At 52.3% G+C, this 25,065-nt stretch overlaps 1 protein-coding gene and 8 pseudogenes across 1 annotated transcript; all 9 read right to left on the bottom strand.

Annotated features, from left to right (window-relative positions):
* Nucleotides 1-417: 417 nt before the first annotated feature.
* On the bottom strand, nucleotides 418-998 carry LOC140248526 (feather keratin 1-like; annotated as a pseudogene).
* Nucleotides 999-3,210: 2,212 nt separating this feature from the next.
* On the bottom strand, nucleotides 3,211-3,765 carry LOC140248643 (feather keratin 1-like; annotated as a pseudogene).
* A 2,196-nt stretch (nucleotides 3,766-5,961) lies between these two features.
* Nucleotides 5,962-6,258, bottom strand: LOC140249215 (feather keratin 1-like). The gene has a single exon (XM_072330612.1). The coding sequence runs from the start codon at nucleotides 6,256-6,258 to the stop codon at nucleotides 5,962-5,964; it is 297 nt and encodes a 98-aa protein (XP_072186713.1).
* Nucleotides 6,259-8,916: 2,658 nt separating this feature from the next.
* Nucleotides 8,917-9,472, bottom strand: LOC140248670 (feather keratin 1-like; annotated as a pseudogene).
* Nucleotides 9,473-11,674: 2,202 nt separating this feature from the next.
* On the bottom strand, nucleotides 11,675-12,230 carry LOC140248682 (feather keratin 1-like; annotated as a pseudogene).
* A 2,180-nt stretch (nucleotides 12,231-14,410) lies between these two features.
* LOC140248529 (feather keratin 1-like) lies at nucleotides 14,411-14,966 on the bottom strand (annotated as a pseudogene).
* Nucleotides 14,967-18,254: 3,288 nt separating this feature from the next.
* Nucleotides 18,255-18,810, bottom strand: LOC140248369 (feather keratin 1-like; annotated as a pseudogene).
* Nucleotides 18,811-21,058: 2,248 nt separating this feature from the next.
* On the bottom strand, nucleotides 21,059-21,614 carry LOC140248371 (feather keratin 1-like; annotated as a pseudogene).
* A 2,436-nt stretch (nucleotides 21,615-24,050) lies between these two features.
* On the bottom strand, nucleotides 24,051-24,606 carry LOC140248379 (feather keratin 1-like; annotated as a pseudogene).
* Nucleotides 24,607-25,065: the final 459 nt, after the last annotated feature.

Below are 25,065 nucleotides of genomic sequence, written 5' to 3'. Positions count from 1 at the left end.
GTGACATGGTTGTGACAGAAGGTTTTGGGGCCCTTTGGACACAAGATGTTTATTTGTAGAGCCATAGCTTTGTAGTGTCTGAAGTGGAATGTGCATTAAGAAAAGGAATGAAGACGAGGAATCTCAAGTTGCCATGCGTGAGAATTTATTGTGAAAAATAGTGTAAAGGAAGGATCTACTTTGAGATCACAAGAAGAAAAGACACAATTTCAAGTGCAAAGAAAGTAGAAAGATACTGCACTCTTGTTCCCAGACAGCATGGTCTGATGTTGTTTCAGGCTTTCATGTATTGTGCCCTGAGAAGAGCCATGGTTGCTGATGCCATGTGCTGTCATCAGTGGCACAGAGGAGCGTCGTGAGTGCTTGAGGCGCCTTGCAGGGTGCAGGTGGTTGCTGTCATGGTGTGGGCGCAGGCCCTTAGCAGGGGTAGCGGGCTCTCCCGCCGTTGAAGCAGCCCAGGCCTCCGAAGCCGAAGCCGCCGGAGGAGATGGACACTCCCTGGGCGCTGAGGGCGCTGCCCACGGCAGCTGATGAGGAGGATCCGACGGCGGTGTTCTGGGGGAAGGAGCTGAGGATGGGTCCCGGCAGGGTGACCAGCACGGTGGAAGGCTGGATGACGACTTGGGAGTCCTGGCACTGCCTGACACAGGGCTCGTTGCAGCTGTTAGCCAGCGGGGTGGGTCCGCAGGGGCGGCAGAGGTCGTAGCAGGACATGGCTGTGGGGTGGAGGGTCCCTGGGAGAGAAGGAGTTGGGTGAGCGGAGGGTGTTGGGGGAGTCTGGGTGCAGAGGAGGGGTGGAGAGCTGGGTAAGATTGGTCAGTGGAAGAAAGGAGCAGGGTGCAGGCTCACCTGGAGGAGCACAGAGGAGAAGGTGTCAGGAGAAGGGTGTGAGGGAGCGAGGTGCAGGGCCGGCTTTTATGCTGCTGTGTGAGTGCCCGAGGGCTTGGAGAGAGCCTCTGCGCATGGCAGCATTGTGCAGCATTGTGCAGCTCTTGCATCACGTAGTGTTGCCAGTCATGGGTTGTGTGTTCTCCTTCCAGGAACTCTGCCTTTTCGCGTCCTTCTCTTGAGGTTGTGTCCTGTTGACAGCAGCGGCACTTTTCATGTGCGAATAATGGAGCCCAAAGGAGCAAGGTTGCACGTTCCTGTCAGGGTATGAGGATGAAGTGGCCAAACACAGAAGGGAGCAGTGTTGTCAGTGAGGTCACCGCTTGGCACTTGTGTACTGTGGTTTGTCCCTTTGTTGTTGGAGGAGCTGCCAGTTCGAAATATCCATGGAAGCCTGTTTTGGGCATTCTAGATATTCTTGCTTTGAAATGAAGAAACTTCCTTTTCTGAGATGAATACCCATGTTGTTCACTAAGGGAACCTAATGGTCGTAATTTCTGTGATCTTCAGCAAAGTTATTCACTGTGTTTTTCACCATATTCTTCTGGTGAAGTTCCACAGCTTATATCTAGGCAAATACGTAGTATGTGGAGTGGACTGGTGGCTTAGAAGCCTGGCCCAAAGTCTTATTTTTTGTACTTACATCCGTGAACACACCCAGTCTGGTGTCAGATTCCCCAGTCTTCCAGTTTTGAACCTGTCCTCTTCCATGTTGTACTAAACCATCTGGATGCAGGACTCAAATGCGTATAGAATAAGAAGTTTGTTTATGATACTGAATAGGGTCGAGTAGCTGGCTTGCAGTATTAAGGAAGCCATGGAGAGATCTCTGGAGAGTCCAGAGGGCTGAGCCATCACCAATGGCACGAAGTTGAATGAGAGGAAGAACTTCATTCAGTGCCTGGAGTGGGGATACAGAATCACAGAATCACAGAATTGTAGGGGTTGGAAGGGACCTCTAGAGATCATCGAGTCCAACCCCCCTGCCAAAGCAGGCTCCCTACACCACGTCACACAGGTAGGCGTCCAGGCGGGTCTTGAATATCTCCAGAGAAGGAGACTCCACCACCTCCCTGGGCAGCCTGTTCCAGTGCTCCGTCACCCTCACTGTAAAGAAGTTCTTGCGCACATTCGTACGGAACTTCCTATGCTGAAGTTTCAGCCCATTGCCCCTAGTCCTGTCCCCACGCACTACTGAAAAGAGACCAGCCTCGCCACTATGGCTCCCACACTTCAGGTATTTATAAACCTGGATCAAGTCCCCTCTCAGCCTTCTTTTCTCAAGGCTAAACAGACCCAGTTCCTTAAGTCTCTCATTGTAGGGGAGATGCTCCAGGCCCTTCACCATCTTTGTGGCCCTCCGCTGGACTCTTTCCAAGAGATCCCTGTCTTTTTGTACTAGGGAGCCCAGAACTGGACACAGTATTCCAGATGAGGCCTCACCAGGGCAGAGTAGACGGGGAGGATCACCTCCCTCGACCTGTTGGACACTCTCTTTTTAATGCACCCCAGTATGCCATTGGCCTTTTTGGCTACAAGGGCACACTGCTGGCTCATGGCTTTGAGGCTTCCTACGAGCATGTGCTCATAGGCAAAGTATCTTTGAACTGCTCGCATAAGCAGGCACCGAGGTGATCTTAAACATGGTTGAATGCAGGGGTTCAGTGGTCTGAGGTGAGTGACAGTGTTGAATCGGTGAGTTCATAGCTGTATAGACCAAGAGTGGGAAGTGAGGTCAGTGCTGTTCAGTATCTTCATTAGAAACCTAGGTGCTGGGACTGGATCTAATTGTGCACAGCCTGCAATTTCTGAATGGTCTTGAGCAGAGCAGTAGTACTCTTTGACTTTCTTTGTACATGTGCAAGTAATATGTGATGAGATGAATGCTGTCTGCTAGCCATCAATGGTCTTGTTGATGACATGGTTGTGACAAGAGGATTTGGGGCCCTTTTGGAACAGACATGACAGTTTCTAGAGCCAGGTCTTTCTCATGGGTGAAGTGGAAAGGGCATTAAGCATGGGAATGAAGAGGAGGAATCTGAGGCTGGCATGCAAGAGATCTTTATTGAGAGAAACACACTGAAAGGAAGGATCCACTTGGTGATCACCAGTAGAAGGAACACAATTTCAAGTGCAAAGAAAGAACATTACTGCAGTCAAGTTTCCTGACAGCATGGCCTGCTTGCTTGTTTTGTGCCACGGAAAGAGGAGCCCTGGCTGCTGATGCCATGTGCTGCCATCAGTGGCACAGAGGAGCATCGTGAGTGCTTGAGGCGCCTTGCAGGGTGCAGGTGGTTGCTGTCATGGTGTGGGCGCAGGCCCTTAGCAGGGGTAGCGGGCTCTCCCGCCGTTGAAGCAGCCCAGGCCTCCGAAGCCGAAGCCGCCGGAGGAGATGGACACTCCCTGGGCGCTGAGGGCACTGCCCACGGCAGCTGATGAGGAGGATCCGACGGCGGTGTTCTGGGGGAAGGAGCTGAGGATGGGTCCCGGCAGGGTGACCAGCACGGCGGGAGGCTGGATGACGACTTGGGAGTCCTGGCACTGCCTGACACAGGGCTCGTTGCAGCTGTTAGCCAGCGGGGTGGGTCCGCAGGGGCGGCAGAGGTCGTAGCAGGACATGGCTGTGGGGTGGAGGGTCCCTGGAAGAGAAGGAGTTGGGTGAGCGGGGGGTGTTGGGGAGTCTGGGTGCAGAGGAGGGGTGGAGAGCTGGGTAAGATTGGTCAGTGGAAGAAAGGAGCAGGGTGCAGGCTCACCTGGAGGAGCACAGAGGAGAAGGTGTCAGGAGAAGGGTGTGAGGGAGCGAGGTGCAGGGCCGGCTTTTATGCTGCTGTGTGAGTGCCCGAGGGCTTGGAGAGAGCCTCTGCGCATGGCAGCATTGTGCAGCATGCAGCTCTTGCATGCCAAAAGTTGACCAGTCATGAGATGATGTGTTTGTGTCTTCCCGCAGTGCTTCCTTTTCCTTTCCTTCTCTTGTGGTTGTGTTCCTTTGACCCTGTCGGCGCTGTTCAAGTGGGAATGGTATTTCAGTCAGTGCATGCTGAAAGTGTGAGTGGTGTTTATCAGGACTGAGGTCACCGCGTGGCTCTTGTGCGTGGTGGTTTGTCGCTCTGTCAGGTGGGTACCGCATCTCCTGGCGTCCTTAGTAAGCTGCTCCAGGCTTCCCAGCTGTGCCTGTTCTGCTTGATTCACTCGAATCCCATTCCCTCCTTCCCTGCTTTCATCCCACATCACGAGGTGTTCTTCAGCCTTTCTCGCTATCCCGTGATATGCTGCATATGCTACCCATTTTTCTCATAGAATCATGCCTTTGTAAGGCCATTTCAGTTGGTCCTGTAAGGTCATGAGGGATGGGAATATTGCCTGAGAAATGGAAGTCTCATGCCACTCTTGCCTTCAAGAAATGAAGAAGGAAGCTGTGAGAAACTGCAGGCTGGTCGACCTGATGTTAGTCACTAGCATGGAGATGAAGGAAATCCTCTTAGAAAGTTGTGGGTCTACAATGCCTCTTCAGATCCTTCTACACTGATCCACACGATGGATGATGGGAAGCTGTGGCAGTTGAATGTCTTACCTTTGGTCAAGGCATGAAGGCTTCCTCCCATGACATGATCTCAGATGTGGATGCTGAGGTGGACTTGAAAGTGGTTGAAGGCCACAGTGGAGTGGGGTGTTGTGATTGTGTCAAGACTTGGTAGTGAGGCCAACACACTTCTACATCTGCATTAAAATGCCGGGTGGTGGTAGTGATCCCAGTGAGTTTGTGAATGCTGGAAGATGGGAAGGAGCAGCTGATGCCCCAGGTGAACAGTCCATCTTTGTGAGGGATGTGGGGAGGCTGGTTTGTGTGTCAGAGAGGGACATCCTGAAGCAGCGGAAGGGCAAAGTGAAGTCCTGCAGTTGGAAACGGTAACACAGAAGAATACAAATCAGAGCGTGGGAGCCAGCTTTGCTGAGGAAGACCTGGTGTTGCTGTTGGTGAGCAAGGTGACGGTGAGGCAGCAAAAGAGGCTCCCGTTCTCTAGAAGGCCATTGGGAAGAGCATTGCTAGCACACTGGAGGATGTATTCCTTGAGTTCTGTTCCACAGTGATGGTTCAGGATTATGTTTCTTAGATGGAAGACATGCATGGATACAGTGGAGCAATTCCAGTGCAAGGCTATCCCAGTGCGGATGGGCCTGGAATCCCCATAGGATGTGGAGAAGCTGAGAGAGCATGCAGTTTTGAACCAGGACTCAAGGATGTTCTTGGCAAATCTTATCATTGTGTATAAATCCTGGCTGTTAGGGGAGGATGAAAAGTGAGCCAGCACCTTTGCATCACTGTTGGCTGCCAGGTCAAAGCACAGTGGGCAGCACTGAATGTGAACCTTCCTTGGCTGATAAAGGGAGCTCTTTCCATTGTGAGGGGGACAAGCAGTGGAACAGCTCACCCAGCAGAATCATTTGTGCAGTCCTTTCAGGCACTGAAGGTCTGACTGGATGTGTTCCTTGTCTGACAGCTGTACCTGAGTGTGCTTGAGCAGGGCAGTCGTTCTGCGTGGTCACTGCAAGTTCCCTAAGAGGTAAATGATTCTGTGACTGTGCTTTGTTTGTCATGGAGGGAGAATCCTGATGGGGTGTGCAGCCATGGAGAGGTGGTTTGAGAGGGCATGGGCAGAGGGGCCTTGTTGTGCCCAGAAACTGATTGTTCAACCACAGGTGTTGTGTGATGAGCTGGAAGCCCAGTTGATGCCCCAGCTGTCCTTGCAGGTACCATCCTTGTCAGGGGAGGTCCACTTGGACCCACCGTAACAGGCTCTTGAGCTGTGTTTTGGAGTGGGAGAATTGTGAAGGGCATTTGCTGAGTAAAGAAGGGGGAGAAATCTGAGTCTGGCATGCAAGAGATCTTTATTGTGGAAAATACATGACAAGGAAGGAGCACCAAGAGAAAAAACAAGCCATGTCTGCAAGTGCGTGTAGCATGACCATCAGCGTCCTTCCAGAGAAAGAAGAGGATTCAGAGAAGAACCTCCTGAGTGCTTGAGGCGCCTTGCAGGGTGCAGGTGGTTGCTGTCATGGTGTGGGCGCAGGCCCTTAGCAGGGGTAGCGGGCTCTCCCGCCGTTGAAGCAGCCCAGGCCTCCGAAGCCGAAGCCGCCGGAGGAGATGGACACTCCCTGGGCGCTGAGGGCGCTGCCCACGGCAGCTGATGAGGAGGATCCGACGGCGGTGTTCTGGGGGAAGGAGCTGAGGATGGGTCCCGGCAGGGTGACCAGCACGGTGGAAGGCTGGATGACGACTTGGGAGTCCTGGCACTGCCTGACACAGGGCTCGTTGCAGCTGTTAGCCAGCGGGGTGGGTCCGCAGGGGTGGCAGAGATCGTAGCAGGACATGGCTGTGGGGTGGAGGGTCCCTGGAAGAGAAGGAGTTGGGTGAGCGGGGGGTGATGGGGGAGTCTGGGGGCCTAGGATGGGTGCAGAGCTGGGTAAGATTGGTCAGTGGAAGAAAGGAGCAGGGTGCAGGCTCACCTGGAGGAGCACAGAGGAGAAGGTGTCAGGGGAAGGGTGTGAGGGAGCGAGGTGCAGGGCCGGCTTTTATGCTGCTGTGTGAGTGCCCGAGGGCTTGGAGAGAGCCTCTGCGCATGGCAGCATTGTGCAGCGTGCAGCTCTTGCATCACGTAGTGTTGCCAGTCATGGGTTGTGTGTTCTCCTTCCAGGAACTCTGCCTTTTCGCGTCCTTCTCTTGAGGTTGTGTCCTGTTGACAGCAGCGGCACCTTTCAAGTGAGAATATTGGAGGCCAAAGGAGCGATGTTGCATGTTCGTGTCATGGCACGCGGAAGCAGTGGCCAAACACAGAAGGGAGCAGTGCTGACAGTGAGGTCATCGCTCAGCACTTGTGCTATGTGCACTTTGCCTTTGTTGTTTTAGGAGCTGCCAGTTCCAAATATCCATGGAAGCTTGATCTTGGCATTCTAGTTATTCTTCCTTTGAAATGGTGGCACATCCTTTTCTGAGATGAACACCCATGTTGTTCACTAAGGGAACCTAATAGGCGTATTTTCTATGATCTTCAGCAAAGTTATTCATAGTCTTTTTTACCATATCTTTCTGGAGAAATTTTCCAGCATATATCTAGGCAAATACATGATATGTGGAGTGAACTGGTGGCTTCCAAGCACAACACAAAGACTTTTACTTGTAAGGATTCCAGTCATGTCAGATTCCTCAGTCTTACATTTTTGGTTTTGTCTTCTTCACTGGTGTATTAAATGATCTGGATGCAGGATTCAAATGCATACAATAGTTTGATACGACACTGACTATTGATGAGCGGTTGATTCTCAGTATTAGGGAAGCACTGGAGAGAGCTCTTGAGTGACCCAAGGACTGGGCCATCTCCAATGTCATGAAGTTGAATAAGAGCAAGAGCTTGATTCAGCGCATGGTGTGCGGATACGTAGGAGATATCCAGGTGTTTGGGGATGAGAGATTTAAGAGCAGCCCCACTGAAAGAGATCTGAAGGTTCTGGTTGATGTCAAGATGAGTCTGTTTCAGCTTTGTGCCCTTGCAGCCAAAAGGGCTGACCGCAGCCTGGGGTGCATTGAGATGAGAAGTGCCGGTAGGAGAGAGTCTGGTTGTCCCACTCTGCTCTGTGCTGGTGTGGACTTGCGTCAAGTACTGTGCTCAGCTTTGGCTTCAGCGGTACAAGACAAGGGGAAGGATGGCCCTACATTGCAGTCTACAAAGGCTGGGTAGCGTTGCTGCATCCAATGGGATGAAGTTCAACAAGACCAAGTGCCTGGTACGGCACGTTGGCCCCAACACCTTGAGGCAATGCTACAGGATTGAGGCAGAGTGCTTAGAAGACTGCATAGAGGAAGTGGACATGGGGGTATTAGATGATGGTTGGCTGAACATGAGCCAGCAGCAAGGTTGCATAACAAACAGGGGAGTGATCATCCCTCTGTACTCCACCCTGGTGAGGCCTCACCTCGAGAGCTGCGTCCAGTTTTATGACCCTCAGTGCAAGAAAGACACTGGGGCCATTGAATGTATTCAGAAAAGGGCAAAAAAGCTGGTGTGGGGTCTGGAGCAGAGGCCTGATGAGAAGTGTCTGAGGGAGCTGGGATGGTTCAGTCTGGAGAAGTGGAGGCTCAGGGGAGTCCTTATTGCTCTCTAAAACTACCTGAAGGGAGCTTGTAGTGAGCTGGGGGTCGGCCTCTTCTCTCGTGTAACTTGTGATAGGACTAGAGAGAAAAGCTTCCAGCTGTGCCAGGGGAGGTTCAGGCTGGACTTTACGAAACGAGACTTCTCTGAAACCGTGGTCTGACAGTGGAATGGGCTGCCCAGGGCGGTGGTGGAGTCACTGTCCATGGAGTTGTTCAAGGAATATTTGGATGTTGTGTAGAGGGTCATGGTTTAGTGAGATCTGTTGGTGTTGGGTTGGACTGGTTGATGCTGTGGGTCTTTTCCAGTCTTGGTGGCTCTATGATTCTATGACTGGATCTGATTGTGGACAACCTGCTATTCCTGACTGGACTTCAGCAGTGCAATTGTACTCTTTGACTTTCTTTATAATAGTGCAGATAATATGTGATGAAATATATTCTATATGCTGCCCACCAGTGCTCTTGTTGGTGTCATGTTTGAGACAGGATTTTTTGGATCCCTTTTAGGCCCAAGATGTTCATTTTGTAGAGCCATGTCTTTCTAGTGGGTGAAGTGGAAAGAGCATTCAGCGAAGGAATGAAGAGGAGGACTCTGAGTCTGGCATGCATGAGAACTTTATTGAGAGAAACACACTCTTATTGGAAGGATCCACTTGGTGATCACCAGTGTAAGGAGCACAGTTTAAAGTTTAAAGAAAGAAGAAAGTTACTGCAGTCAGGTTTCCAGACAGCATGGTCTGCTTGCTTGTTTTGTGACATGAGAAGAGGAGCCCTGGATGCTGATGTCATGTGCTGCCATCAGTGGAACAGAGGAGCGTTGTGAGTGCTCGAGGCGCCTTGCATGGTGCAGGTGGTTGCTGTCATGGTGTGGGCGCAGGCCCTTAGCAGGGGTAGCGGGCTCTCCCGCCGTTGAAGCAGCCCAGGCCTCCGAAGCCGAAGCCGCCGGAGGAGATGGACACTCCCTGGGCGCTGAGGGCGCTGCCCACGGCAGCTGATGAGGAGGATCCGACGGCGGTGTTCTGGGGGAAGGAGCTGAGGATGGGTCCCGGCAGGGTGACCAGCACGGCGGGAGGCTGGATGACGACTTGGGAGTCCTGGCACTGCCTGACACAGGGCTCGTTGCAGCTGTTAGCCAGCGGGGTGGGTCCGCAGGGGCGGCAGAGGTCGTAGCAGGACATGGCTGTGGGGTGGAGGGTCCCTGGGAGAGAAGGTGTTGGGTGAGCGGAGGGTGTTGGGGGAGTCTGGGTGCAGAGGAGGGGTGGAGAGCTGGGTAAGATTGGTCAGTGGAAGAAAGGAGCAGGGTGCAGGCTCACCTGGAGGAGCACAGAGGAGAAGGTGTCAGGAGAAGGGTGTGAGGGAGTGAGGTGCAGGGCCGGCTTTTATGCTGCTGTGTGAGTGCCCGAGGGCTTGGAGAGAGCCTCTGCGCATGGCAGCATTGTGCAGCGTGCAGCTCTTGCATGCCAAAAGTTGACCAGTCATGAGATGATGTGTTTGTGTTCTCCCACAACACTTCCTTTTCCTTTCCTTCTCTTGTGGTTGTGTTCCTTTGACCCTGTCGGCGCTGTTCAAGTGGGAATGGTATTTCAGTCAGTGCATGCTGAAAGTGTGAGTGGTGTTTATCAGGACTGAGGTCACCGCGTGGCTTTTGTGCGTGGTGGTTTGTCGCTCTGTCAGGTGGGTACCGCATCTCCTGGCGTCCTTAGTAAGCTGCTCCCAGCTTCCCAGCTGTGCCTGTTCTGCTTGATCCACTCGAATCCCGTTCCCTCCTTCCCTGCTTTCATCCCACATCACGAGGTGTTCTTCAGCCTTTCTCGCTATCCCGTGATATGCTGCATATGCTACCCATTTTTCTCATAGAATCATGCCTTTGTAAGGCCATTTCAGTTGGTCCTGTAAGGTCATGATGGATGGGAATATTGCCTGAGAAATAGAAGTCTCATGCCACTCTTGCCTTCAAGAAATGAAGAAGGAAGCTGTGAGAAACTGCAGGCTGGTCGACCTGATGTTAGTCACTAGCATGGAGATGAAGGAAATCCTCTTAGAAAGTTGTGGGTCTACAATGCCTCTTCAGATCCTTCTACACTGATCCACACGATGGATGATGGGAAGCTGTGGCAGTTGAATGTCTTACCTTTGGTCAAGGCATGGAGGCTTCCTCCCATGACATGATCTCAGATGTGGATGCTGAGGTGGACTTGAAAGTGGTTGAAGGCCACAGTGGAGTGGGGTGTTGTGATTGTGTCAAGACTTGGTAGTGAGGCCAACACACTTCTACATCTGCATTAAAATGCTGGGTGGTGGTAGTGATCCCAGTGAGTTTGTGAATGCTGGAGATGGGAAGGAGCAGCTGATGCCCCAGGTGAACAATCCACCTTTGTGAGGGATGTTGGGAGGCTGGTTTGTGTCAGAGAGGGACATCCTGAAGCAGCGGAAGGGCAAAGTGAAGTCCTGCAGTTGGAAACGGTAACACAGAAGAATACAAATCAGAGCGTGGGAGCCAGCTTTGCTGAGGAAGACCTGGTGTTGCTGTTGGTGAGCAAGGTGACGGTGAGGCAGCAAAAGAGGCTCCCGTTCTCTAGAAGGCCATTGGGAAGAGCATTGCTAGCACACTGGAGGATGTATTCCTTGAGTTCTGTTCCACAGTGATGGTTCAGGATTATGTTTCTTAGATGGAAGACATGCATGGATACAGTGGAGCAATTCCAGTGCAAGGCTATCCCAGTGCGGATGGGCCTGGAATCCCCATAGGATGTGGAGAAGCTGAGAGAGCATGCAGTTTTGAACCAGGACTCAAGGATGTTCTCGGCAAATCTTATCATTGTGTATAAATCCTGGATGCTAGGGAAGGATGATAAGTGAGCCAGCACCTTTGCATCACTGTCAGCTGCCAGGACAAAGTACAGTGGGCAGCACTGAATGTGAACCTTCCTTGGCTGAGAAAGGGAGCTCTTTCCATTGTGAGGAGGACAAGCAGTGAACAGCTCACCCAGCAGAATCATTTGTGCAGTCCTTGGAGGCACTGAGGGTCTGACTGGATGTGTTCCTTGTCTGACAGCTGTACCTGAGTGTGCTTGAGCAGGGCAGTCGATCTGCGTGGTCACTGCAAGTTCCCTAAGAGGTAAATGATTCTGTGACTGTGCTTTGTTTGTCATGGAGGGAGAATTCTGATGGGGTGTGCAGCCATGGAGAGGTGGTTTCAGAGGGCATGGGCAGAAGTACCTCGGTGTGCCCAGAAACTGATTGGTCAACCATAGGTGTTCTGTGTTGAGCTGGAAGCCCAGTTGATGCCCCAGCTGTCCTTGCAGGTACCATCCTTGTCAGGGGAGGTTATGGGTCCCATTTGGACCCGCCCTAAATGGCTCTTGAGCCGTGTCTTTGTATTGGGAGAAGTGTGAAGGGCATTTGCTGAGTAAAGAAGGAGGAGAAACCTGAGTCTGGCATGCAAGAGATCTTTATTGAGGAAAATACATGAGAAGGAAGGAGCACCAAGAGAAAAAAACAAGCCATGTCAGCAAGTGCGTGTAGCATGACCATCAGCGTCCTTCCAGAGAAAGAAGAGGATTCAGAGAAGCAACTCCTGAGTGCTTGAGGCACCTTGCAGGGTGCAGGTGGTTGCTGTCATGGTGTGGGCGCAGGCCCTTAGCAGGGGTAGCGGGCTCTCCCGCCGTTGAAGCAGCCCAGGCCTCCGAAGCCGAAGCCGCCGGAGGAGATGGACACTCCCTGGGCGCTGAGGGCGCTGCCCACGGCAGCTGATGAGGAGGATCCGACGGCGGTGTTCTGGGGGAAGGAGCTGAGGATGGGTCCCGGCAGGGTGACCAGCACGGCGGGAGGCTGGATGACGACTTGGGAGTCCTGGCACTGCCTGACACAGGGCTCGTTGCAGCTGTTAGCCAGCGGGGTGGGTCCGCAGGGGCGGCAGAGGTCGTAGCAGGACATGGCTGTGGGGTGGAGGGTCCCTGGAAGAGAAGGAGTTGGGTGAGCGGGGGGTGTTGGGGGAGTCTGGGTGCAGAGGAGGAGTGGAGAGCTGGGTAAGATTGGTCAGTGGAAGAAAGGAGCAGGGTGCAGGCTCACCTGGAGGAGGACAGAGGAGAAGGTGTCAGGAGAAGGGTGTGAGGGAGCGAGGTGCAGGGCCGGCTTTTATGCTGCTGTGTGAGTGCCCGAGGGCTTGGAGAGAGCCTCTGCGCATGGCAGCATTGTGCAGCGTGCAGCTCTTGCATGCCAAAAGTTGACCAGTCATGAGATGATGTGTTTGTGTCTTCCCGCAGTGCTTCCTTTTCCTTTCCTTCTCTTGCGGTTGTGTTCCTTTGACCCTGTCGGCGCTGTTCAAGTGGGAATGGTATTTCAGTCAGTGCATGCTGAAAGTGTGAGTGGTGTTTATCAGGACTGAGGTCACCGCGTGGCTTTTGTGCGTGGTGGTTTGTGGCTCTGTCAGGTGGGTACCGCATCTCCTGGCGTCCTTAGTAAGCTGCTCCAGGCTTCCCAGCTGTGCCTGTTCTGCTTGATCCACTCGAATCCCATTCCCTCCTTTGCTGCTTTCATCCCACCTCACTAGGTGTTCTTCAGCCTTTCTCCCTATCCCTGGATATGCTGCATATGCTACCCATCTTCCTCATGTCTTGTAAGGCCCTTTCAGTTGGTCCTGTAAGGTCATTTTGTATGTGACTACTTCCTGATAAATGGAAGAGTCTCATCCCAGTCCCGCACTCAAGAAATGAAGAAGGAAGCCATAAGAATCTGCAGGCTGGTCAACTAAATGTTAGTCACTAGCATGGAGGTGAAGGAAATCTCCCTTAAACTCATACATTTACAAATCCACCTCAGTTTCTTCTACGTTGGTCCAATGATGGACGATGGGAAGCAGTGGCAGTTGACTGTCTTGACTTTGGTCAAGGCAAGGAGGCTTCCTCCCTTGTCGTGATCCCAGAGAAACTGTCAAAGTGGATGAGTTGGGCTTGAAAGTGGTCCAGTAGGGTGTTGTGATTGTGTAGACTTGGTAGTGCAGCCAGCACAGTTCAACACTGGCTAAGAAAACCTGGGTGATGGTAGTGATCCCAGAGAGTTTGTGAATGCTAGGAGATGGGAAGGAGCAGCTGATACCCCAGGTGAACAATCAACCTTTGTGAGGGATGTGGGGAGGCTGGTTGGTGTGTCAGAGAGGGACATCCTAAAGCAGCAGATGGGGCAAAGGGAAGTCCTGCAGTTGGAAACGGTAACACAGAAGAATACAAATCAGAGCGTGGGAGCCAGCTTTGCTGAGGACGACCTGGTGTTGCTGTTGGTGAACAAGGTGACGGTGAGGCAGCAAAAGAGGCTCCCGTTCTCTAGAAGGCCATTGGGAAGAGCATCGCTAGCACACTGGAGGATGTATTCCTTGAGTTCTGTTCCACACTGATGGTTCAGGTTAAAGTTTCTTAGATGGAAGACATGCATGGATACAGTGGAGCAATTCCAGTGCAAGGCTATCCCAGTGCGGATGGGCCTGGAATTCACATAGGATGTGGAGAAGCTGAGAGAGCATGCAGTTTTGAACCAGGACTCAAGGATGTTCTCGGCAAATCTTATCATTGTGTATAAATCCTGGATGTTAAGGGAGGATGAAAAGTGAGCCAGCACCTTTCCATCACTGTTGGCTGCCAGGACAAAGGACAGTGGGCAGCACTGAATGTGAACCTTCCTTGGCTGAGAAAGGGAGCTCTTTCCATTGTGAGGAGGACAAGCAGTGGAACAGCTCACCCAGCAGAATCATTTGTGCAGTCCTTGGAGGCACTGAAGGTCTGACTGGATGTGTTCCTTGTCTGACAGCTCTACCTGAGTGTGCTTGAGCAGGGCAGTCGTTCTGCGTGGTTACTGCAGGTTCCCTAAGAGGTAAATGATTCTGTGACTGTGCTTTGTTTGTCATGGAGGAAGAATCCTGATGGGGTGTGCAGCCATGGAGAGGTGGTTTCAGAGGGCATGGGCAGAAGTACCTCGGTGTGCCCAGAATTGATTGTTCAACCACAGGTGTTGTGTGATGATCTGGAAGCCCAGTTGATGCCCCAGCTGTCCTTGGCGGTACCATCCTTGTCAGGGGAGGTTATGGGTCCCATTTGGACCCACCCTAAATGGCTCTTGAGCCATGTCTTTGTAGTGTGAAGGGCATTTGCTGAGTAAAGAAGGAGGATAAATCTGAGTCTGGCATGCAAGAGATCTTTATTGAGGAAAATACATGAGAAGGAAGGAGTACGAAGAGAAAAAACAAGCCATGTCTGCAAGTGCGTGTAGCATGACCATCAGCGTCCTTCCAGAGAAAGAAGAGGATTCAGAGAAGAACCTCCTGAGTGCTTGAGGCGCCTTGCAGGGTGCAGGTGGTTGCTGTCATGGTGTGGGCGCAGGCCCTTAGCAGGGGTAGCGGGCTCTCCCGCCGTTGAAGCAGCCCAGGCCTCCGAAGCCGAAGCCGCCGGAGGAGATGGACACTCCCTGGGCGCTGAGGGCGCTGCCCACGGCAGCTGATGAGGAGGATCCGACGGCGGTGTTCTGGGGGAAGGAGCTGAGGATGGGTCCCGGCAGGGTGACCAGCACGGTGGAAGGCTGGATGACGACTTGGGAGTCCTGGCACTGCCTGACACAGGGCTCGTTGCAGCTGTTAGCCAGCGGGGTGGGTCCGCAGGGGCGGCAGAGGTCGTAGCAGGACATGGCTGTGGGGTGGAGGGTCCCTGGAAGAGAAGGAGTTGGGTGAGTGGGGGGTGTTGGGGGAGTCTGGGTGCAGAGGAAGGTTGGAGAGCTGGGTAAGATTGGTCAGTGGAAGAAAGGAGCAGGGTGCAGGCTCACCTGGAGGAGGACAGAGGAGAAGGTGTCAGGCGAAGGGTGTGAGGGAGCGAGGTGCAGGGCCGGCTTTTATGCTGCTGTGTGAGTGCCCGAGGGCTTGGAGAGAGCCTCTGCGCATGGCAGCATTGTGCAGCGTGCAGCTCTTGCATGCCAAAAGTTGACCAGTCATGAGATGATGTGTTTGTGTCTTCCCACAGCATTTCCTTTTCATTTCCTTGTGTTGTGGATTTGATCCTTTGACCCGGTCAGCATTTTTGAGTCTGACTGTTGTTATGAGGAAGGTGCACGCCATGGAAGTGTAAAGGGAGGCTTTCCAAAGCTTTGGAGGCTTTGGAGGAGTGATGGGATCTCCTTAGTGATGCCATCCTGTGCTACTCATGCTCTCGTGTTTGTGTTTGCTCTGTGAGGTGCAGACCCCGTTCCTGGCATCCTTTGAGGGCTGTTCTGTGATTCTCAGGTGTGTTTGCCTTCAGACGCTGCTGGTTGCACTGCACTGCACTCCCTGCCTGCCTTCCACTGAATTTGCTTTCCTTGAGCTTAGCTGTTGTCTTCTGCATTGGGTGTGTTGTGTCAACATCTTGGCTCCCCTTTTGCTTCAAAAGCTGCGTTTTGAAGACAGGAGGCAGCCTGCTTTGTGCAGTTTCAGCTTTGGACCTTTCATGGTGGTTTTAGTAGATTTAGACAGAGGAGGGCAATGTGTGGAGTTGAGATTTTGGGGTCCTTTATTGGTTTGGGTGTTAATGGGTTATGGAGCCGTGAGCCACTTCATGACGTGGTCAAACACAGGGCTTTTGAGTGCAGGGCATGCCCTGGTTCAGCTGAGGTGAGCGCTTTGTGGTTTGGTGCTGAGGTGAGCAGCCCTTGAATTTCTGAGGAAGATGCAGCAAAGGAGAAAGAGGGGCTGTTCAACTGGATGTGCCTGAGTGTGTGAGGCCTGCTGGGTGTCAGCCAGGAGCGCTGAGGGAGCTGTGTGGAGTGGGTGCAGAGGAGGGACACAGAGAAGAGCACAGGGCTGGAGCAGCTCTGCTGTGAAGGAAGGCTGATGGAGTTGGGCTTGTTCAGCATGGAGAAGAGTTGGCTCCAGAGAGACCTCGCTGTGGCCTTTCAGTACAGGCAGGAGGAGAACCAGCTTTTTACATGGTCTGATTGAGATGGGATATTTTAACAGGAAGAGGAGAAATTTGGTTTAGGTGTATGGAAGAGATTCTTGACTCAGGCAGTGTTAAGGCCCTGGCACAGGCTGTTCTGTCAACCTGTTGGTAATTTATCCTTGGTGGAGTTCAAGGACGGGCCCTGGTCAGCATGACTCAGTGGTGGGCCATCCTCCCAGAGAAGGGATAATGGTTACGAGTCCTTCCAACCTTCACAGTTCCATACTACTCTATTTGTATGATTTGATATGCCATACTCATCCAGAAGCTGAGCCAGTATGGCGTAGACAAGAAGAGATCATGGTGAAGTGAATGAGCTGCTGGCTGAAAGGCCAGGGCCCAGAGCCTCATGATGAGGGTACCAGGTGCACTTGGAGGTAAGTTCCTCACGCTTACCCCATGGTGGACTCTTATGGATCCTGTCTCAGTGCTGCGAGCTACTCTTGTGTCACGTAATGTCACACGTCATGTGGTATGTGTTGTTCTTCCAGCAGCTCTGCCTTTTTGCATCCTATTCTTGATGACGTGTCCATTTGGCATTGGTGGCATGTTCCAAGTCCTGGGTGCAAAGGGAGCCAATATGAGGATTCATGTCAGGACACGTGCAAGGAATGGGCGAAGACTCCCAGAGGAGCAGTGTTGACAGTGAGGTTGTGTCTTGGCACTTGTGCAATAGGCTTTGTGTTCTTGGTGCTAGACAAAGCCTGGTGTGGGCATTCTAGGTATTCTGGTTTTGAAATGATGGCACTTCCTTTTCTGAGGCCAATACCCATATTGTTCATTAAGGAGGAAATTAACAGGCGTAATTTCTATGGTCTTCAGCAAAGTTATTCATGGTGTTTTTCACCATATCCTTCTAGTGAAATTATCTAGCAAGTATGTAGGCAGAGACATAATGCGTTGAGTGAACTGGTGCACTGGAAGTCTGTATCAACAGGTTTAATTAGAAGTGGTTCTGTCAGGTTGGTGGCCAGTCAGGTGTTGGACTGATCTGAGCTGGATTTTTGGGCTGTTTTCTCCCATGTTTTGCTGAATGATATGAATGCAGGACTTGAATTCATACAGATTAACAAGTCTGTAGATGTAAACTACAGAGAAGCAGTAGACTCTCTCAGGATTAGGGAGGCCTTGGAGAGAGCTCTTGAGAGACCATAGGGCTGGGCCATCGCCAACGGCATGAAGGTGAACAAGAGGATGTGGATTCTGCACCTGATTGCAGAATGTGCTGGACATTTGAGGATCTGGAGAGAAGAGATTTCAAAGCAGCTCCTCCAAAAGAGCTCTGGAGTTTCTGGCTGATGTCAGGTTGGATCTGAGTCAGGTTGGATCAGTGTGTGCTGACCCCCAGAAGTGCTGACCATTCCCTATTGTATGTCAGGCCCAGCGCTGCTAGCAGAAGAGAGAAGGGATTGTCCCACTTTTCTCTGTGCTGCTCCAGCTTCACCTCAAGACTTGTTTTGACTTTTGACTTCAATGACGCAAGGACATGAAACTCTTGTCTAGGGTCCTAAGGAGGGGAACAAAGAGGTCTGAAGGAATCAGAGTTCCTTGGTTTGTTGAGGAAAGTGGAGACTGATGGCATCCCTCCTATCAGCCTGCAGCTTCTCACAGGGGAGAGGAAGGGCAGCTCTGCTGTCTGGGGACTGGAACAGGTCCTGTGGGAATAGCATGTAGCTGCGTCAGAGGAGGTCAGGTGGGAAGTTAGGGAAAGGTTCTGCACCAGAGGCAGACATGAAGACGAAACTGAGAAGAGAAATGATTCTGTGACCATATTTTTTCTAAAGATTAGAGAATCATGCCTGTGATGAAAGGAATCTGCTGCCCATCAAAGCTTATGTTGGTGACATGGTTGAAAAAGGAGGTCTTAGGGCCCTTTTGTGGCACACATGATGGTTTCTAGAGCCATGTCTCTGTAGTGGGTGAAATGGGAATGGAATGGTGCGAAGGAATGAAGACGTGGAATCACAGGCTGTCATGCATTAGACTTTTATTGATAGAAACACATTAAAGGGAAGGATCCACTTGGAGATCACCAAGTGGAAAGAGTAAATTTTCAGGTGCAAAGAAAGAAGAAGGGAAAAGTAGTCATGCTTCCAGAAAGCATGACCTGTAGTTGTTCCATGTTTCTCTGTTTTGTACTACGAGAAGAGGAGCCCTGGCTGCTGATGCCATGTGCTGCCATCATTGACTCAGAGGAGCCTCCTGAGTGCTTGAGGCGCCTTGCAGGGTGCAGGTGGTTGCTGTCATGGTGTGGGCGCAGGCCCTTAGCAGGGGTAGCGGGCTCTCCCGCCGTTGAAGCAGCCCAGGCCTCCGAAGCCGAAGCCGCCGGAGGAGATGGACACTCCCTGGGCGCTGAGGGCGCTGCCCACGGCAGCTGATGAGGAGGATCCGACGGCGGTGTTCTGGGGGAAGGAGCTGAGGATGGGTCCCGGCAGGGTGACCAGCACGGTGGAAGGCTGGATGACGACTTGGGAGTCCTGGCACTGCCTGACACAGGGCTCGTTGCAGCTGTTAGCCAGCGGGGTGGGTCCGCAGGGGCGGCAGAGGTCGTAGCAGGACATGGCTGTGGGGTGGAGGGTCCCTGGGAGAGAAGGAGTTGGGTGAGCGGAGGGTGTTGGGGGAGTCTGGGTGCAGAGGAGGGGTGGAGAGCTGGGTAAGATTGGTCAGTGGAAGAAAGGAGCAGGGTGCAGGCTCACCTGGAGGAGCACAGAGGAGAAGGTGTCAGGAGAAGGGTGTGAGGGAGCGAGGTGCAGGGCCGGCTTTTATGCTGCTGTGTGAGTGCCCGAGGGCTTGGAGAGAGCCTCTGCGCATGGCAGCATTGTGCAGCGTGCAGCTCTTGCGTGCCAAAAGTTGACCAGTCATGAGATGATGTGTTTGTGCTCTCCCACAACACTTCCTTTTCCTTTCCTTCTCTTGTGGTTGTGTTCCTTTGACCCTGTCGGCGCTGTTCAAGTGGGAATGGTATTTCAGTCAGTGCATGCTGAAAGTGTGAGTGGTGTTTATCAGGACTGAGGTCACCGCGTGGCTCTTGTGCGTGGTGGTTTGTGGCTCTGTCAGGTGGGTACCGCATCTCCTGGCGTCCTTAGTAAGCTGCTCCAGGCTTCCCAGCTGTGCCTGTTCTGCTTGATCCACTTGAATCCCATTTCTCCTTCCTTGCTTTCATCCCACCTCACGAGGTGATCTTTAGCCTTTCTCCATATCCCTTGATTGATGCATATGCTACCCATTTTTCTCATAGAATCATGTCTTTGTAAGGCCATTTCAGTTGGTCCTGTAAGGTCATGATGCATGGGAATGTGATCTGATAAATGGAAGAGCCTCATGCCACTCTTGCCTTCAAGAAATGAAGAAGGAAGCTGTGAGAAACTGCAGGCTGGTCGACCTGATGTTAGTCACAGGCAAGGAGGTGAAGGAAATCCTCCAAGAAAGCTGTGGGTCTACAAAGACTCCTCAGTTCCTTCTACACTGATCAACATGGTGGATGCTGGGAAGCCGTGGCAGTTGACTGTCTTGACTTTGGTCAAGGCAAGGAGGCTTCCTCCCATGACATGATCCCAGAGAAACTGTCAACGTGGATGCTGAGGTGGGCTTGAAAGTGGCTGAATGCCGCAGTGGAGTGGGGTGTTGTGATTGTGTCAAGACTTGGTAGTGAGGCCAACACACTTCTACATCTGCATTAAAATGCCGGGTGGTGGTAGTGATCCCAGTGAGTTTGCGAATGCTGGAAGATGGGAAGGAGCAGCTGATGCCCCAGGTGAACAGTCCTACCTTTTTGAGGGATGTGGGGAGGCTGGTTTGTGTGTCAGAGAGGGACATCCTAAAGCAGCAGAAGGGGTAAAGTGGCATCCTGAAGATGGGAAGCTGTAATATGGAGTCATGGAAATGAGAGGCTGGCAGCCAGGTTTCCAGAGGAGGGCCTGGTGTTGCTGTTGATGAGCAAAGTGATGGAGAGGCATCAGTGCAGCCTTGTGGCAAAAGAAGTCCCTGTTTGCCACAAGGCCACTGGGAAGAGCATCATTAGCACAATGGAGGAAGTACTCTTTGAGTTCTGTTCAGCCCTGATAGATGCTGCTTGGCATTTATGTTTCAGTTCAGCCATCTTGGATAGAAGAGAGTCATGGATACAGTGATGGATTTCCAGTGCATGGCTTCCCCAGTGCTGATGGGCCTGGAGCCCCCTTCGAATGTGGACAAGCAGAGAGAGCAGGCAGTTTAGAACGAGGACCCAAGGATGCTCTCAGTAAATGTTGTCCTTGTGAATAAATGTTAGGGAAGGATTAAATGGGAGCCAGCACCTTACCATCACTGTTGGATGCCAGGTCAAAGCACAGTGGGCAGCACTGAATGTGAACCTTCCTTGGCTGAGAAAGGGAGCTCTTTCCATTGTGAGGAGGACAAGCAGTGGAACAGCTCACCCAGCAGAATCATTTGTGCAGTCCTTGGAGGCACTGAAGGTCTGACTGGACGTGTTCCTTGTCTGACAGCTCTACCTGAGAGTGCTTGAGCAGGGCAGTTGATCTGCGTGGTCACTGCAAGTTCCCTAAGAGGTAAATGATTCTGTGACTGTGCTTTGTTTGTCATGGAGGGAGAATCCTGATGGGGTGTGCAGCCATGGAGAGGTGGTTTGAGAGGCCATGGGCAGAAGTACCTCGGTGTGCCCAGAAACTGATTGTTCAACCACAGGTGTTGTGTGATGAGCTGGAAGCCCAGTTGATGCCCCAGCTGTCCTTGCAGGTACCATCCTTGTCAGGAGAGGTTATGGGTCCCATTTGGACCCACCCTAAATGTCCCTTTGAACCATGTCTTTGTAGTGGGAGAAGTGTGAAGGGCATTTGCTGAGTAAAGAAGGAGGAGAAATCTGAGTCTGCAATGGAAGAGAACTTTATTGTGGAAAATACATGAGAAGGAAGGAGCACCAAGTGAAAAAAAAAGCCATGTCTGCAAGTGTGTGTAGCATGACCATCAGCGTCCTTCCAGAGAAAGAAGAGGATTCAGAGAAGAACCTCCTGAGTGCTTGAGGCGCCTTGCAGGGTGCAGGTGGTTGCTGTCATGGTGTGGGCGCAGGCCCTTAGCAGGGGTAGCGGGCTCTCCCGCCGTTGAAGCAGCCCAGGCCTCCGAAGCCGAAGCCGCCGGAGGAGATGGACACTCCCTGGGCGCTGAGGGCGCTGCCCACGGCAGCTGATGAGGAGGATCCGACGGCGGTGTTCTGGGGGAAGGAGCTGAGGATGGGTCCCGGCAGGGTGACCAGCACGGTGGAAGGCTGGATGACGACTTGGGAGTCCTGGCACTGCCTGACACAGGGCTCGTTGCAGCTGTTAGCCAGCGGGGTGGGTCCGCAGGGGCGGCAGAGGTCGTAGCAGGACATGGCTGTGGGGTGGAGGGTCCCTGGAAGAGAAGGAGTTGGGTGAGCGGGGGGTGTTGGGGGAATCTGGGGGCAGAGGAGGGGTGGAGAGCTGGGTAAGATTGGTCAGTGGAAGAAAGGAGCAGGGTGCAGGCTCACCTGGAGGAGGACAGAGGAGAAGGTGTCAGGAGAAAGGTGTGAGGGAGCGAGGTGCAGGGCCGGCTTTTATGCTGCTGTGTGAGTGCCCGAGGGCTTGGAGAGAGCCTCTGCGCATGGCAGCATTGTGCAGCGTGCAGCTCTTGCATCACGTAGTGTTGCCTGTCATGGGTTGTGTGTTCTCCTTCCAGGAACTCTGCCTTTTCGCGTCCTTCTCTTGAGGTTGTGTCCTGTTGACAGCAGCGGCACCTTTCAAGTGAGAATATTGGAGACCAAAGGAGCGATGTTGCATGTTCGTGTCATGGCACGCGGAAGCAGTGGCCAAACACAGAAGGGAGCAGTGCTGACAGTGAGGTCATTGCTTGGCACACGTGCAATATGTTTTGTGCCCTTGTTGTTGGAGGACTTGCCTGTTCCAAATATCCATGGAAGCTTGATCTTGGCATTCTAGTTATTCTTCCTTTGAAATGAAGAAACTTCCTTTTCTGAGATGAACACCCATGTTGTTCACTAAGGGAACCTAATGGGCGTAATTTCTATGATCTTCAGCAAAGTTATTCATAGTCTTTTTTACCATATCCTTCTGGAGAAATTCCCCAGCATATATCAAGGCAAATACATGATATGTGGAGTGAACTGGTGGCTTCCAAGTACAACTCGAAGACTTTTTCTTGTTGTAAGGATGCCAGTCATGTCAGATTCCTCAGTCTTACATTTTTGGATTTGTCCTCTTCCATGTTGTACTAAATGATCTGGATGCAGGATTCAAATGCATACAAGAGTTTGATATGACAATGACTATTGATGAGCAGTTGACTTTCAGTATTAGGAAGGCACTGGAGAGAGCTCTTGAGTGACCCAAGGACTGGGCCATCTCCAATGTTATGAAGTTGAATAAGAGCAAGAGCTTGATTCAGCTCATGGTGTGCGGATACGTAGGAGATATCCAGGTGTTTGGAGATGAGAGATTTAAGAGCAGCCCCACTGAAAGAGATCAGAAGGTTCTGGTTGATGTCAAGATGAGTCTGTTTCAGCTTTGTGCCCTTGCAGCCAAAAGGGCTGACCGCAGCCTGGGGTGCATTGAGATGAGAACTGTCAGTGGGAGAGAATCGGGTTATTCCCCTCTGCTCTGTGCTGGTGTGGACTTGCCTCAAGTACTGTGCTCAGCTTTGGCTTCAGCGGTACAAGACAAGGGGAAGGATGGCCCTACATTGCAGTCTACAAAGGCTGGGTAGAGTTGCTGCATCCAATGGGATGAAGTTCAACAAGGCCAAGTGCCAGGTCTGCCACGTTGGCCCCAACACCTTGAGGCAATGCTACAGGATTGAGGCAGAGTGCTTAGAAGACTGCGTAGAGAAAGTGGACCTGTGGGTATTGGATGATGGTTGGCTGAACATGAGCCAGCAACAAGGTTGCATAACAAACAGGGGAGTGACCATCCCTCTGTACTCCACCTTGGCGAGGCCTCACCTTGAGTGCTGTGTCAAGTTTTGTGACCCTCAGTGCAAGAAAGACACTGGGGCCGTGGAGTGTATTCAGAGAAGGGCAAAAAAGCTGGTGAGGGGTCTGGAGCAGAGGCCTTATAAGGAGCGTCTGAGGGAGCTGGGATGGTTCAGTCTCGATTAGAGGAAGCTCAGGGGAGACCGTATTGCTTTCTCTAACAACCTCAAGGGAGGTTGTAGTGAGTTGGGTGTCCGCCTCTTCCCTCCCGTAACTGGTGATAGGACTGGAGAGAAAAGCTTCCAGCAGTGCCAGGGGAGGTTCAGGCTGGACGTTAGGAAACGCTACTTCTCTGAAACCATGGTCCGGCAGTGGAATGGGCTGCCCAGGGCGATGGTGGAGTCACTGTCCATGGAGTTGTTCAAGGAATATTTGGATGTTGTGTAGAGGGTCATGGTTTAGTGAGATCTGTTGGTGTTGGGTTGGACTGGTTGATGCTGTGGGTCTTTTCCAGCCTTGGTGGCTCTATGATTCTATGACTGGATCTGATTGTGGACAACCTGCAATTCCTGACTGGACTTCAGCAGTGCAATTGTACTATTTGACTTTCTTTGTACAAGGGTGGATAACATTCTGCATAACAGCATAAATAATATGTGATGAGATAAATGCTATATGCTGGCCACCAGTGCTCTTGTTGGTGACGTGTTTGAGACACGGGTTTTTGGGACCCTTTTGGACCCAATGTGTTTATTTGTGGAGCCGTGTCACTCTATTGGTTGAGGTGGAAAGAACATTAAGCATAGGAATGACAAAGAGGAGTCTGAGGCTGGCATGCATGAGAACTTTATTGAGAGAAATACCCTTAAAGGAAGGATCCACTTGGTGATCACCAGTGGAAGGAGCACAATTTCAAGTGTAAAGAAAGAAGAAAGTTAAAGTGGTCCTGTTCCCAGAGAACATGGGCTGGTGTTGTTTCATGGTTCTCTGCTTTGTGCCATGAGAAGAGGAGCCATGGCTGCTGATGCCATGTGCTGCCATCAGTGGCACAGAGGAGCGTTGTGAGTGCTTGAGGCGCCTTGCAGGGTGCAGGTGGTTGCTGTCATGGTGTGGGCGCAGGCCCTTAGCAGGGGTAGCGGGCTCTCCCGCCGTTGAAGCAGCCCAGGCCTCCGAAGCCGAAGCCGCCGGAGGAGATGGACACTCCCTGGGCGCTGAGGGCGCTGCCCACGGCAGCTGATGAGGAGGATCCGACGGCGGTGTTCTGGGGGAAGGAGCTGAGGATGGGTCCCGGCAGGGTGACCAGCACGGTGGAAGGCTGGATGACGACTTGGGAGTCCTGGCACTGCCTGACACAGGGCTCGTTGCAGCTGTTAGCCAGCGGGGTGGGTCCGCAGGGGCGGCAGAGGTCGTAGCAGGACATGGCTGTGGGTTGGAGGGTCCCTGGAAGAGAAGGAGTTGGGTGAGCGGGGGGTGTTGGGGGAGTCTGGGTGCAGAGGAGGAGTGGAGAGCTGGGTAAGATTGGTCAGTGGAAGAAAGGAGCAGGGTGCAGGCTCACCTGGAGGAGGACAGAGGAGAAGGTGTCAGGAGAAGGGTGTGAGGGAGCGAGGTGCAGGGCCGGCTTTTATGCTGCTGTGTGAGTGCCCGAGGGCTTGGAGAGAGCCTCTGCGCATGGCAGCATTGTGCAGCGTGCAGCTCTTGCATGCCAAAAGTTGACCAGTCATGAGATGATGTGTTTGTGTCTTCCCGCAGTGCTTCCTTTTCCTTTCCTTCTCTTGCGGTTGTGTTCCTTTGACCCTGTCGGCGCTGTTCAAGTGGGAATGGTATTTCAGTCAGTGCATGCTGAAAGTGTGAGTGGTGTTTATCAGGACTGAGGTCACCGCGTGGCTCTTGTGCGTGGTGGTTTGTGGCTCTGTCAGGTGGGTACCGCATCTCCTGGCGTCCTTAGTAAGCTGCTCCCGGCTTCCCAGCTGTGCCTGTTCTGCTTGATCCACTCGAATCCCATTCCCTCCTTTGCTGCTTTCATCCCACCTCACTAGGTGTTCTTCAGCCTTTCTCCCTATCCCTGGATATGCTGCATATGCTACCCATCTTCCTCATGTCTTGTAAGGCCCTTTCAGTTGGTCCTGTAAGGTCATTTT

This window comes from Excalfactoria chinensis, chromosome 2 (assembly GCF_039878825.1).
Source record: "Excalfactoria chinensis isolate bCotChi1 chromosome 2, bCotChi1.hap2, whole genome shotgun sequence".
Classification (NCBI taxonomy): Eukaryota; Metazoa; Chordata; class Aves; order Galliformes; family Phasianidae; genus Excalfactoria; species Excalfactoria chinensis.
Note: the sequence above shows the minus strand (reverse complement) of the source record. Positions and strands in the feature narration are given on the sequence as shown.

What these genes read in the sequence shown, in the direction of transcription:
- LOC140249215 (XM_072330612.1), bottom strand. Translation starts at nt 6,258, where the DNA reads ATGTCCTGCTACGATCTCTGCCACCCCTGCGGACCCACCCCGCTGGCT.